The sequence below is a fragment of the Carassius auratus genome, chromosome 25, assembly GCF_003368295.1.
Source record: "Carassius auratus strain Wakin chromosome 25, ASM336829v1, whole genome shotgun sequence".
NCBI classification, from domain to species: Eukaryota; Metazoa; Chordata; class Actinopteri; order Cypriniformes; family Cyprinidae; genus Carassius; species Carassius auratus.
The window spans coordinates 3,461,594-3,475,363 of NC_039267.1; the positions used below are offsets into that span (position 1 = coordinate 3,461,594).

The 13,770-nt window shown below is 35.6% G+C and overlaps 1 protein-coding gene across 1 annotated transcript in view; it reads right to left on the reverse strand.

Moving 5' to 3' along the window:
* The window catches only part of spg11 (SPG11 vesicle trafficking associated, spatacsin), a 38,519-nt gene extending 25,177 nt beyond the window's left edge, over window positions 1–13,342 (reverse strand). The window contains exons 1-15 of the mRNA XM_026202055.1: window positions 13,018–13,342; window positions 12,276–12,439; window positions 11,841–12,068; window positions 10,990–11,161; window positions 9,917–10,054; window positions 9,174–9,550; window positions 7,583–7,728; window positions 7,323–7,455; window positions 6,142–6,297; window positions 5,228–5,391; window positions 3,828–4,004; window positions 3,648–3,719; window positions 3,407–3,534; window positions 2,734–2,909; window positions 714–909 (exon numbers count right to left, since the gene is read on the reverse strand). Of these exons, the coding sequence (XP_026057840.1) occupies window positions 714–909; window positions 2,734–2,909; window positions 3,407–3,534; window positions 3,648–3,719; window positions 3,828–4,004; window positions 5,228–5,391; window positions 6,142–6,297; window positions 7,323–7,455; window positions 7,583–7,728; window positions 9,174–9,550; window positions 9,917–10,054; window positions 10,990–11,161; window positions 11,841–12,068; window positions 12,276–12,439; window positions 13,018–13,232 (2,642 nt within the window). The 5' untranslated portion in view covers window positions 13,233–13,342. The remainder of the gene's footprint in view (window positions 1–713; window positions 910–2,733; window positions 2,910–3,406; window positions 3,535–3,647; window positions 3,720–3,827; window positions 4,005–5,227; window positions 5,392–6,141; window positions 6,298–7,322; window positions 7,456–7,582; window positions 7,729–9,173; window positions 9,551–9,916; window positions 10,055–10,989; window positions 11,162–11,840; window positions 12,069–12,275; window positions 12,440–13,017) is intronic.
* Window positions 13,343–13,770: the final 428 nt, after the last annotated feature.

Below are 13,770 nucleotides of genomic sequence, written 5' to 3' on the forward strand. Positions count from 1 at the left end.
TGCTTTAGATACGGCCGTACTCTGCTCGTTTCCAAATCCTTACATACACTTGATCCTTAAATAACCGTTCATAAAATTTGAAAAGGTTGAAGCAAATTACAAGCATTCTGAGCCTTGGTGAAATTACACAAGCGCACTTCTTCATGAGCATTTGAGTGTGCGGATAAAAACTAGAGTAGAGCGCCATCTACTGTTAAAAGCTAAGCTCAGAATCAGATTGAAATCACAATGCATTCAGAAGAAATCACAAATCGATTCTGCATTGATTTATCATCTCAGCCCTAGTCAAACGTGACCCTGGAGCACAAAAGCAGTCTATAGGTACTGGGGTATATTTTTGTAGCAATAGCCAAAAATCCTTTATATAGGTCAAAATTATCCATTTTTCTTTTATGACAAAAATCATTAGGATATTAAGTAAAACTCACATCTCATGAAGATATTTTGTAAATTTCCTACTGTAAATATATCAAAACTTATATGTTTTGCTAAGAGCTTCATTTGAACAACTTTAAAAGGTGATTTTCTCAATGTTTAGATTTTTTTGCTCTCTCAGATTCCAGATCTCAGACAAATATTGTCCTCCTAACAAACCACACATTATCAATGGAGAGACGATTTATTCAGGCGTTGAATGGATCTCTATTTCACTAAATTAACCCTTATGACTGGTCTTGTGGTCTGTATCTGGTGTGAATGTGAGCGGCTCTGACCGGGCGAGCAGGTCCAGGATCTGATCCCGCAGGTAGCGTCCGCAGCGGCTGTGGTGGTTGATGATGTGTGGTGTGAGCGCAGGCCAGCAGGGGGCGTCAGCCGCGGTCGAGCTGTGAACCCACGCCGAGGCTCGGACACCATCGTGAAGAGAGGTGAGATACGACCAGAGAACAGAGGCATCCCACGAACCCTGAGCTACAACACAACAAACACATCCTTAACATCTCTTCCTTCAAACCGACTATATTTTATACATATATAGTCATTTAGCAGACGCTTTGATCCAAATACATACATATATTTACATATTATGTACATTTATTTTACATACATATAAATATCACCTTAAAATAAAAACCAAGAAATAATAATTTACATTTTACATAAAGAAATTAAGCTTATAAAAAAAGCTTAATTCGCTTTATGCAAAATTTTATTTATTATTTCTTTCTTTTTATTTTGAGGTAAAATGAAACCTGGATACGTTATTGACAGGTTTGTGATCCTATTTGAATATAATAAGCTTGATAAAAAAATGTAATTAAATAAAATTAAGTAATTCATACTAATAATAATTAAATTAAAACGAATCAAATTAGTAATTAATTTTAAAATTGTCTTTCATTTTTTCAAAATGTAAATTAATTTTATAACCTGCCTTACTTTTTTTAAGTCCTCCGTGAAAAAAAAATATTTCTTTATTATTTCTTGCTTTTGAGTTTGAGATGATTTATGACATCTTTTGAGAAATTAATAAAAAACTTAATAAATAAAAGAGTTCTGTGTTTCAGAAATTTATTTTAACCTGAAAAAGTCATTACTTTCCATAAGAAGTAATCAGTGTTGAGAAGGTAACTTTGGACATGAAATAGGTTACAGATTACACGTTACCCTGTTTAAAACGTAATCCGCAGTGTAACTATTTCAACTGATTACATTTCTACATTTCTAATGGATGTTTTCAAAAATTAATCATTTTGAAACATTTAAATCATGCGGTTTACCATAGTACTCAACACTGATTACTAAAATCCTTCATAACTTGCATTAAGTTATTAAAATTGTAATATTAAAGCACAGCCACCACAAGATTTTAGCACTTCTTCACACTTCGAGACCGTTCTGAGGTTAAATACAGGTTTAATATCATACCATAAAGTAGTTTAATGGCTATGATACTGTTTTTAAATTAAAATCTTTGCGTAGCTATGACAGACACACCGACATCTTACAATGCCTTGGAATATTTTTAAATATATTTAATATTTTTAGCTATATTTTTAAAATATAAAGCATATACATAAACAAACAAAACAGTTATTGAATGAGCATGTGTCTTCTTAAACTCCTGAAACATTGAAGTCACTGAAATTTCTGAAAGAAATCAAATAAATCTATACGTGTATTTGCGGTTTAAATCGTTACAATTTTCGTTATTAATTCAATTACACATTTTCTCAATAACTAACGGTTCACGGTTACATTTATTTTATAAATGAAATGACGTGTCCTCAAACACTGTAAGCAATGCAACTAGTTACTTTTTAGGGAGTAACACATTACTGTAATGCATTACTTTTAAACGTAACATTATACAGCCGAGAGTTCCGCTCCTTGATTCTGATTGGCTGAGCCGTGTTCAAAGCTGTTGTAGATTAGCTACAAAGTAACACACACCTTTGTTTACTTCTGTGTGTTGCTCGGCAACCACTGTATTAGAACCTCAGCTGTTTCTGAGGAGCGACACTGTTTGGTGGAAGAATACTGTTTTTATTAATATCACTACACTTTATTTGCTCCGTTTTATTTTGTGAAACCTTACTACGTATATGGAATAACAGCTTTATGAAAGCAATAACCCCTGTGAAGCTGTAGTTTGCAGTGAATTTATAACAGTTAAGATGCGATGTTACGACGCGGTTCTAAATTCACTGTTAACCACAGCTTCACAGCGGTTATTGCTTTATACCCCGACACTGTTTGTGTGATCACTGAAGCGTGGAGCGGTGATGAACTGACCGGACGGCTGCAGTCGGGACAGAAGGATGGAGCTCTGCGTGTCTCTGTCCCAGTATCTGACCCAGTCCAGACGCACAGGATCCAGTAGAGAGCTGCAGGAGGACGAGTCCGGCTCCTGCGTGATATCCTGCAGCAGACGCCTGCTCTCGGGATCAGACCGGCTCATCTGAACAACCCTGGAAACACGATCACCTGCCATTTACAAACTCACTGCATAGCTTTGATTTATTAGGGCTACTAAAGTGATTGAGTCAAGAGCAGTCAGGGATTTTCTGTCTTTTGTTGCTTGATTAACATCAGTGACTCGGACAATAGCAACTAAATTAGGCCGCTGTCCCTTTAAAACCGAATGCATGGATGCAATGCATTAATACATGTCCCATATTCTCTTCACGTTTAAGTTTACGTTTAAGTCAGATCATCTTTATTTATATACTGCTTTTAACAACACAGATCGTGTCAGAAAAGCTTTACAGTATTAAATACTGAAGACATAATCGACTGTGTTCACGTGAATAGTAAGATGCATTTTTGTCTCATGTTTATTCGTTGATGAAAATGTCAGTAGATTTTGGTCATAGTTTTTCAAAACGAGATTTAGTTGCTGGAAAATGTTGCCGACGAAAAGATGAGAAACAACATCTGAAGAGGAAAATCAGAGAGAAAGGCTTGCCTGCTGGTGTCCAGACGGCTGGAGCATCTCGTGGCAGGTGTGGAGCACAAGTTATTAATGGTGTGAATAAACTCCACCTGCTGCAGCTCTTCAGACGAGAGGAAACTCTGCTTCTGCAGCTCCTCCACCTGCAAACACCAGCACAGCAGATGTAGGACTACACAGATTCACATATTCAACCACAGGGAGCAATCACTCCTCAAAACACAACATATCTGTCTCTTTAAGGGTTTCTTTTCACCATGAAGGCCCTTAGATCCCGATCGGCGGTGAAAACGCAGATGCTGTGGAGCTGCTCCTTCACATTGAAGCCCTAAAAACAGAGACAGTGTTTTATTATTGTACAGAAGCCTTGATGAGCAGAAGACTCTTCTAAAGAAGCAAGCTGAATATATTGTGCGTGTTGATCTGGAGGGTGTACCATGTGAGTCAGCAGTGTTTTGGCCTGCTGCAGGTCTCTGAGAGTGAGACAGGTGAAGGTGCGTCTCAGACCCGTCCTCCTGATGTCCTCCAGACTGTATTCAACACAGCCGCGTCTGCGCAGGAAAGCCTGTGCGTGTGGGATGCGTCTGCTCAAGATAGCCCGCTGAACAACTTCCTGAAACACACACACACACACAACAAATCTGCTATGTGCTTATGCATTCATAACTGTTTATACATGCATAATTTGACTGCGTATATATTGATTTTATTATATACTGTATGTTATTATTTATTCCATGGTCTGTCTGATCGCTGGATTCTGATTGGCTGGCAGGTATGCAGTAAAACTGTTTAACGCACAAGTAGTTCCAAGTCGGTTTAATCACTGTTTTATATTAATGCACTGCTTTAAATGATGCACACTAACCAACACACATCCATCACATGTGCGCACACACACACACACACACACACAGATAATAAGAGAGTTGGAGATAGCAGATTGCACCTAAACTTGTTAAGATTCAATGTTAATAAATGTTTGTGTGCCGGCTTTTGTGCGTTTAACTTGAATCATGTCCAACAGAGATCTGTTTTAAAGCAGTGTGTGATTCACTCGTTTATCTGCTTAAGGTCTACTTCATGATTCTGCTGGCAAAAAAAAAAGAAAGAACAGAAAAACACATATCTTAAGTCATACTGAGATCTATCTGTATTTTCAGTGTTTTGGGGAAAATTATTGGCATTATATTGTTTTTGTTTTTTTTTATAAAGAAAAAAACTGTGTTCCTAAAAAATGTATTTTTTTCTGATTTCTAGACAAAGAAAGAAAGAGAAAGAAAAAAGTAAGAAAGAGAGAAAGGGAAAGAAAAGAAAGAAAGAGAAAGAAAGAAAAAGAGAAAAGAAAGAGAAAGACAGAAAGAAAGAAAAAGAGAGAGAAAAAAAAGAAAAAGAGAGAAAAAAAGAAAGAAAAAGAAAGATAGAAAGAAAAAGAGAGAGAAAAAGAAAGAGAAAAAAGAGAAAGACCAAGAGAAAGAAAGAAAGAAAGAAAGAAAGAAAAAGAAAGATAGAAAGAAAAAGAGAGAGAAAGAGAAAAAGAGAAAAAAGAGAAAGACCAAGAGAAAGAAAGAAAGAAAGAAAGAAAAAGAAAGATAGAAAGAAAAAGAGAGAGAAAAAGAAAAAGAGAAAAAAGAGAAAGACCAAGAGAAAGAAAGAAAGAAAAAGAAAAGAGAAAAAAGAAAGAAAGAAAGAAAGAAAGAAAGAAAGAAAGAAAGATCCACGCTGAGGTCTGTCAGTATTATCAGTGTTTTGGGGAAATGAAATGAGTCAAACACAAACACATCTGTGTGTCAGGATGCAGGAGTTCTGGACCATGATGCACTGCTGGTGACTGACCTCATCAGACAGCGCCTGCCACTCCTGGTCTGTGTCGGCGGTGGACACCGGAGCGTCCGGACTCACACACACATCCGGCCAGGGGAACTTCTTCATGTATTGCCGCAGGTCTGAGATGTAGCCGTCTAAAATCTGCACACACTCCTGCAGGTTCACGTCCAGCTCTACAGCAACAGGACCAAACGTGAGACCCGACATCACCAAACAGTCCACTAACCGTTAGTCAACCAGAACCAAAATTTTATAAGTCACAGAAAAAAAATTAAATAACAATAATTGCACAGGTAAAGTCTGCACGCAGTAGCTCGCTGCAGACAGATGGAGGCGCTGGTGCGCTCATTTAAAATACTCCCTCACAGTAATTCATCCATCAAATCTGTAAAAGACTCCAGGTTTATTTGTGTGCACTCACAATAACAACAAAACGTGCTTTTATAAAATAAAGAAACCAAACCGGACATGCTTTCTGCCGTCTCGGTCTCCGTGAACTTGAGCCTGTAACTCTCTGCCTTCAGACATTACAAATATATCTACAGAGAGTCGAGAAATGTCCACTTTCAAATGAACCAATTCAAATGGAAAACAAATATTCTCAGATTATGTAATCCGTATGAAACAAGATGCATCACAACTGTGGAGATGACGAGTCGAGCTCATCTCTCATACCGGAAACAAAGAAAGTGCAAGTTATTTGAATATTAATGCAGTCTCCTTACTGTTTCTCCCTGACTTCCCTGAGTGCTTTTTAGGCTATGTAGGCTATGTAGAATGATTTAAATAGTTTATAAAAAAAAAAAACGTGTGATTAGATGACTAATGCTTCAAATGAAGGACTACTAGTCGACCAGAAAAATCTTTAGTTGAGAGCAGCCCTAGAAGACATTGAAAGCAGTGTGTGTGTGTGTGTGTTTTACCGTGTGAGCTGGTGAGGAGCACTTTGGTTTGTGTGTTGAGGAAGGTGAGCGTGATGCTCAGCAGCTGATCACAGAACTGCTGGCTCTGAGCTTCAGTGTGTGTGTCATGTATAGCAGATCGCAGCAGATCCAGAGCCGGACACAGAGCCTGCACATCTGAAACACACAACAGACTGCCATCAATACAACCTGTTACATGCTTCTGAAAGAAGTCTCTTCTGCGCAACAAGGCTGCATTTATTTAATCACAAATACAGTAAAATTGTGAAATATTATTACAATTTAAAACAGCTGTTTTCTGTGTGAATACATTACAATATGTAATTTATTCCTGTGATGCGCAGCTGAATTTTCAGCATCATTTCTCCAGTTTTCAGGGTCACATGATGATTTTTACTGTCACTTTTGATCAATTTAATGTATCCGTGATGAACAAAAGTATTTGTTTATTTTAAATAAATGTTTCTTGAGCAGTATATCATCATATTAGAATGATTTCTGAAGATCATGTGACACTGAAGACTGGAGTAATGATTTCTCAGAAATAAATTACATTTTACAATTTATTTACATAAAAAACATTCATTTTAAATTTAAGATTAATTTTTTTAGAAGGTTTTTTTTAAAGATAAAAAAAAAAATATATATATATATATATGCAGAAAAACTGTAATATTGTGAAAAAATAATCTTAAATTTTATCTTAAAAAAAACTTCTTAAAAAATGTATATAATTAATAAAAAAATATATTAATATAATTAATCAAAAAAATCAAAATTTTTGATAATTACATTAATATTTATGTAATTTTAAGTATATATATACTGTATGTAAAATATAAAATTTGAATATATATATATATATATATATATATATATATATATATATATATATATATATATATATATATATATATTTTTTTTTTTTTTTTTTTTAATATTTATAATTTGTTTATTTATATTTCATTGTAACTCGATTGGATGCGATTAATGACACTCAACCAATGAGGTCATGGGCTAAAATAGAGGCACATTAACGACTCTCCAGCCTCACATTTACACCGTTTCTTCTGCCCTTTAATGACCCAGAAGATCAGAGAGCAGACTTCTTAAGATCATTTAATTGAGCCGCGGCTGGAGAAGGTGGTTAGGGATCAGAGGATCTCATTAAAGCGTCTTACTCCTCAGATGGCTCTGGGTCGAGACGGCCGGCGTCTGATCGGGCAGAACAAACCCAGACGCGGGGCTGAAGATGTTCTCCTTACTCTTCAGAAAGAAATCAACCGTATCCAGCTGGTGGTTCTTCAGGCCGGCCTGAAATCACACCCGAGCAGAAACATCTCATCTCAGACACAATGCAGCCAAAGCTTTACTTTTCAACCATAAAACACCACAATAAATGTCTCTGAGTGCCGTGATGCCTTATATAGTGTGCATGTACCTGTAGGGCATGTATGGGTATTGAGCAGCGTCCCCAGGCGTTCAGATGGCAGAGCGAGTCCACCGTCCCAGCTGTGCCAAAAATCATCAGCCGGTTCAACAGCTCATCCTGCGTCACGCAGAACAACACCACGGACAGACCCGAGGCTAAAACACACACATTACATTACATTATAAAGACCAATCCATTGTATACACACAACAAAATACATTACAATGTGTCTGGATCACGCATCAGTGTTATTTGATGTGTACTGGAGATAAACACCCTCATTCATTAATAGGATAAATGCTCAATGCACCACTGTATTACAATCACTGTACCATAACACCGCCACAATGCTTTTTAACCACAGACTCGAATCTCATTTTTAAATCTAATAAACAACCAGGTTACCTTTCACCATATCAATTGTAAGCAAGGAAAAAAGTCTATATCTATATATGAATAATTTTTATTATTATGGGATTTATTTGTAATTTTTTATAACAAAAAAAATAATATTATTAATACAATTTATATATAATCTAGATTTGAAGGACAAATTATTATTATTATTATTATTTAAAAAAGCAGCAATAACAATATTGTAAATTTAAATGTAACATTTAAATATTTAAAAGAATGCTTAAAAGTTTTTTTTTTTAAGTTTAAATAAATAACTGCTTAAATACATAAATGCCTGTTTAAATAATTTCTGGGGGAAAAATACTTCAATAAATAAATCATGACTAAAGAAATATTTAGAAAGCCTAAATAGTTAATTACCTTTCACCATATCAATTGAAAGCAAAAAAAAGAAAGAAAAAGAAATCTATATATAAAAGACATATTAGTAATTTTTACTATAATGGGATTTATTTTGTATAAAAAATTATATACTATTGTATATATTATTATTATTATTATTAGTAATACAATTTATATCTAAATGTAGACTTACAGTACAAATTATTATAATTATTATTATTATTTTAAAAAGCAGCAATAACAATATTGTCAATTGGAATAAACTTTTAAATATTTAAAAGAATGCTTAAAAGTTCAAATAAATTATATGCATTTAAAGTTTAAATAAATAACTGCTTAAATACACAAATACAGAAATTCTTGTTTAAATACATTACAGATAAGAAAATAATACTTCAATAAATAAATCATGACTAAGTAATGCACAAATAATAAAGTAAATGCTTAAATAAATGCCTAAATGTTTAAATAAATAGAAAGCCTAAATAGACTGTCGAATAAATACATACATAAATAAATGCTTAAACATTCAGGCAAATGCTTATTTCCATAAGTAAATGTGTGTTTAAAAAAATGTGATTCAAAATGCTTAATTAGTAAATAAATGCTTAAATATAAAAAATATTTTTTATGAATGCTTGAAACAAGTTTTGTTTTAAAGTCAGTTTAATGAGACTTTTGGGGGTACACAGTTCTAAACACAGGCTTAATTTTCTTGGATTTTGGGCTAAATTATAACCTAGACTAAAGAAATCACTGGTCACCCTTCTATCCAGTGCATCTGAACCACAACAAATGATAGGTGGATACTTGGTCTCGTGAGGTCAGAGGTCAGACTCACGCTTCAGTAGCAGACACAGGTGCTCCTCGGCTGATCTCTGGACAGGGGCGGCTGGGGCGTCTGCGCGGTGATACGTCACGCTTTCACCCTCCAGATCCCAGTACGCCAGAACCGTGTTTGTGTTTCCGGGACAGACGAATGTCACGAGCGCAGAGTACTCCGAGACGTTCAGGCCTGCTGCGGTCGCTCCGTCCGGCACGTCGAAACACGTCACAGTGCCCCCTGGCTTCACGGAGGGCTGCGAGAGTTTGGCGGTGGCCTCCGCTCGACGGCACTCCACATGAGGGAAATCTCTGTACCAGGGTGACCCCTGATGACCCCTGCGCTCCGGAGCTTTAGATCGACCATACAGAGAAGACAGACGCGCCTCCCACGACCTGAACACATCACAACGACCACGGAAAACTGAGTAGAGGTAGATTTTTATTCAATGCTATGTCACCATCGAAGGCTGTTTTCATGGCAAAAACAATTCCAAAAATATATAAGCATAACAAATACAATATAAACAGGCAAACAAACAAACATACAAGATTTTTTATATTAACGTGTGACCCTGGACCACAAAACTAATCATAAAGGTACATTTGTTGAAGTTGAGATTTATGCATCATCTAAAAACGGAATAAAAAAAAATCTTTCCATGTGTCGGGTGCCCCAAAAATGTTCTAGGTCTTTATGGGTTAACCTACTCTGAAAATCACGCTTATCTAGCTTCATGCAACTGTTGTCTTCTACAGTACCTGTCTGTTTGGAAAGGTTTATCGAGGACCGACAGACTGTGGACGGAGCTCGCGAGACTGTCCTGATCCCATGATTCAGTGGGTCTGAGAAGAGGCCGATTCGGGGCTGAGCGACAATGAAGGTGATCTGGATACTTCCTGGAGAAAAACAGTTATCCAATAAGATCTAGATCAGGGGTCTGTTTCATGAAAGATGCTAAGGAAAGTGAGGATTTAAGTCCAAAACATGACTTGAAATAACCAAACAAAACAATCTGGACAAAAGCGGTTTCATAAATGACAATATGATTTCACGCAAACTCATGATGCTTCAATTAATTATAGTAAAAAAAAAGTTAGTTAGTTAGTTAATTTAAAATAATTAATCATCCTGGATGGGGAAGAAAAAAAAATCCCAAGAAATAGATATTTATGCTTTAGTGCATAAATAAATGCTAAACAAAATAATTAAATGTTTAAAATAATTCTGGATTAAAAAAAAAGTGATTTAAGTGATTAAAATACATGCATAAAATAACTAAGCATTAAAAAAAATGCTGTATTTAAAAATCTTAAAAAGTTATTAAATGTATTAAATGAATACGTAAAAAAAAAAAAAAAAAAACTAAACCGTTTTTTAAAAAAATGCTGGTTTTAAGAATCATAAAAATAGTAATTAAATGCTTAAATGAATACATAAACAAAATACCTAAACCATCAAAAAAGCTTAAAAAATGTTAAAATAAATGCTTAAAAACATATAGCAGTTTACTTTGTGACATTTCACAACAACAGAAAAACACACACACTCACACACACACAAAATATAACAAATAACAGAAGATCTACTGCAGTTCACTTGATGATATTAAAATTAAAATTATGCATTTAGCAGACGCTTTTATCCAATTTTTACCTATCATCTATTTAACAACACAAAACAAAACAATGTCATAAAGCTGCAATTAATTGCAATGTTTTATATAATAAAAACAGTGTGTGTGGGGGGAGGGGGGGGGACAAAACAAAACAACAACTAATAAATAAATACAGAAAAGTGTAAAGAAGTAAGTGTCCCAGAAAGGCTTGTGCACCTGAAGTAGTGGTTGAGGTCGACGGCGAGGGCCTGGTTCTGCCGGGTCACACTCACAGCTGTACTGAGATCCTGAGAGACCTGCAGGAGACAGAAGGAGACGTCTGCTACACTGCAGTACGAGACGAAGTCCAGCGACGCCAAGAGCTTCCCATCAGTGCTGTCAAACACATCTGACACACAGCGCTAAAGAAACACCAGCAGCAGAACACTACACACATTTAACAGCCAAACTCTTCATACTGGAACGCTAAATAAATTATTACTCTATTTATACATTTATAATTAAAGCATTTCTTGTACTGGCTTTAAAAACCACAGATATTTCTTAAAAAAAAAAAAAAAACTTAATTGCATGTACTACATTCATATTAATATAATATTCGCACTATTTAAGAGCAATAGACAATATAATAATAATAATATGCAAGTTATAATGTTATACAAGTGCAGACTTTATATTATATTTTTTATTCATATAATTTTTTTTAGAAATTGAAGAAAAAAAAAAAATAATATTATTATTATTATTATTATTATTTATTTATATATATATATATATATATATATATATATATATATATATATATATATATATATATATATATATATATATATATTTCAGTGGTGTTAAACGATTAATTGCAATAATTCGCATCCAAAATTAAAGTTTTTGTTCACATAATGTGTGTGTTCTGTGTATATTTATTATGAATATATGAAGACACACACACATGCATGTATATTTTGAAAATATTTACATGTACAGTATATATTTATAATAATGTTATCATATATTTCTTTATTCTTAACTATGTACTGTATGTTATACTGTTGTGTGCTGAAGGATACATGTGAGTCCAGTCCTGAGCAGCATGAAGAGCGTCCCCCGACAGAGCCGGCAGTCGGCGCAGACGTCCTCCGTCTGAAGGGGTGAAGCGAGCCGAACGCAGGACACGGTCTCCAGCTGCTCCGTCTCGTCCGTCCAGCGGAGCTGCAGCAGCACACATGTGTTCAGCAGCAGCACACAGCAGCCGTCAGCGAACCACAGCGGCCTCAGAGACAGCAGCTCCAGCACGTCTGCACACACACACAGAGAGAGAGAGAGAGAGAGACACACACACACACACATCACATGTCAGTCTAAAAACACTGCACTCAAGTTAAAGAAGTACACGCCCATCTTCTCGTATGTTTTGCTGCCAGTCTTTCTCAACACAAAGCACAGTCTGTGTGATACGAGTGTGTCACACGTGCCCTATCTTCAGGATGAATGTGTTTTCTCACCGGGGTGTTTGTGCTGAACACACTGCAGCAGTGAATCAGACGATCTCTCACACAGAAGCAGCGGCTGACCCTGAGCATCCAGCTCATACAGCCACAGAGCACAGCCAGAGTCCAGCAGCAGCAGCTTCAGCTTCACATCAGCACCGCTGCGCTCCCACACAACACTGCACACACACACACACACACACACACACACACAGAACATTTACTATACAGATAGATATATGTCAGCACACCTGCTGACAATTCTAATAATAATAAATCAGCATATTAGAATGATTTCTGAAGGATCATGTGACATTTCAAACTGGAGGAATGATGCTGAAAATACAGCTGTGCATCACAGGAATAAATTATATTTTAAAATGATATTTAACTAGAAACCATTATTTTATATTTTAATAACATTTTGCAAGATTACGTTTTTTTTTCTGTATTTTTGATTACAAAAATGCAGCCTTGAGCATAAGAAACTACTTTTTTGTGGGTGTGTTTTTTTTTTTTTATATTCAAAATCTATCCCAAACTTTTAAACGGAAGTGTATATGACATACACACACGTATATATTTTACATAAAACACTGCAGATAACTTAAACAATGGAAAATACTATACTTATAAATATAAAATACTAAAATACTATATATAAATATAAAATACTATATTTTATATAAAACTATATAAAAAACAGCTGCTGTTAACTGTAGAAGATCGTGTACTAGGATGCTCAGCTCAGACTCACTCAGTGCAGGAGTGCTGGAGAGTGTGGAGAGCTGCTCTACTCTCAGAGATGCTGCTCAGCTTCACTTCTCCAGCTGTATTCACACAGCAGCACAGCACTGACGGGCCTCTGCTGAGCTCCAGCGACGCGGCGTCCTCCAACGCCCCGCACGCGACGCGCTCCGCCAGCAGACGCACCTCCAGCGCGCCGCACTCGCTGCTCCGCGTCCCCAGCATCGCCAGCCGCAGAGAAACCCTCAGGGACCGAGCGAAAGCGTTTGTTTTACAAACTCTCAACAACACGAGCCTCCATGAGCCAAACAAACCACAGCTGATTATCACATGATCGTCAGTCACGTGATCAAAGCCACGGCAGGAAAACCAATCAAACACGGCGCTAATCCAACACAAAACCGATCATCGATTTCGTTTTTCTCAAGTGTAAAATAAAAAAAATAAAAGTTACTGAATATATATATATATATATATATATATATATATATATATATATATATATATATATATATATATATATGCACACATACACATATAAGTGAAGACTTTACATATAAATAGCTAATATAAAAATATACTAATATATATAAAAATATACACATATATAGATACATCCCAACAATCTTTTTTTTGTTGTTGTTTATTAATATGCATTTTATTATTTATTTATTTGTCACTTGGTAGATCTTTGCGAGTTTCTCGTTTAAAAAGTAGATCCATGGTACAGAATCATTACCATAATATGTAACTATGCAGTAGT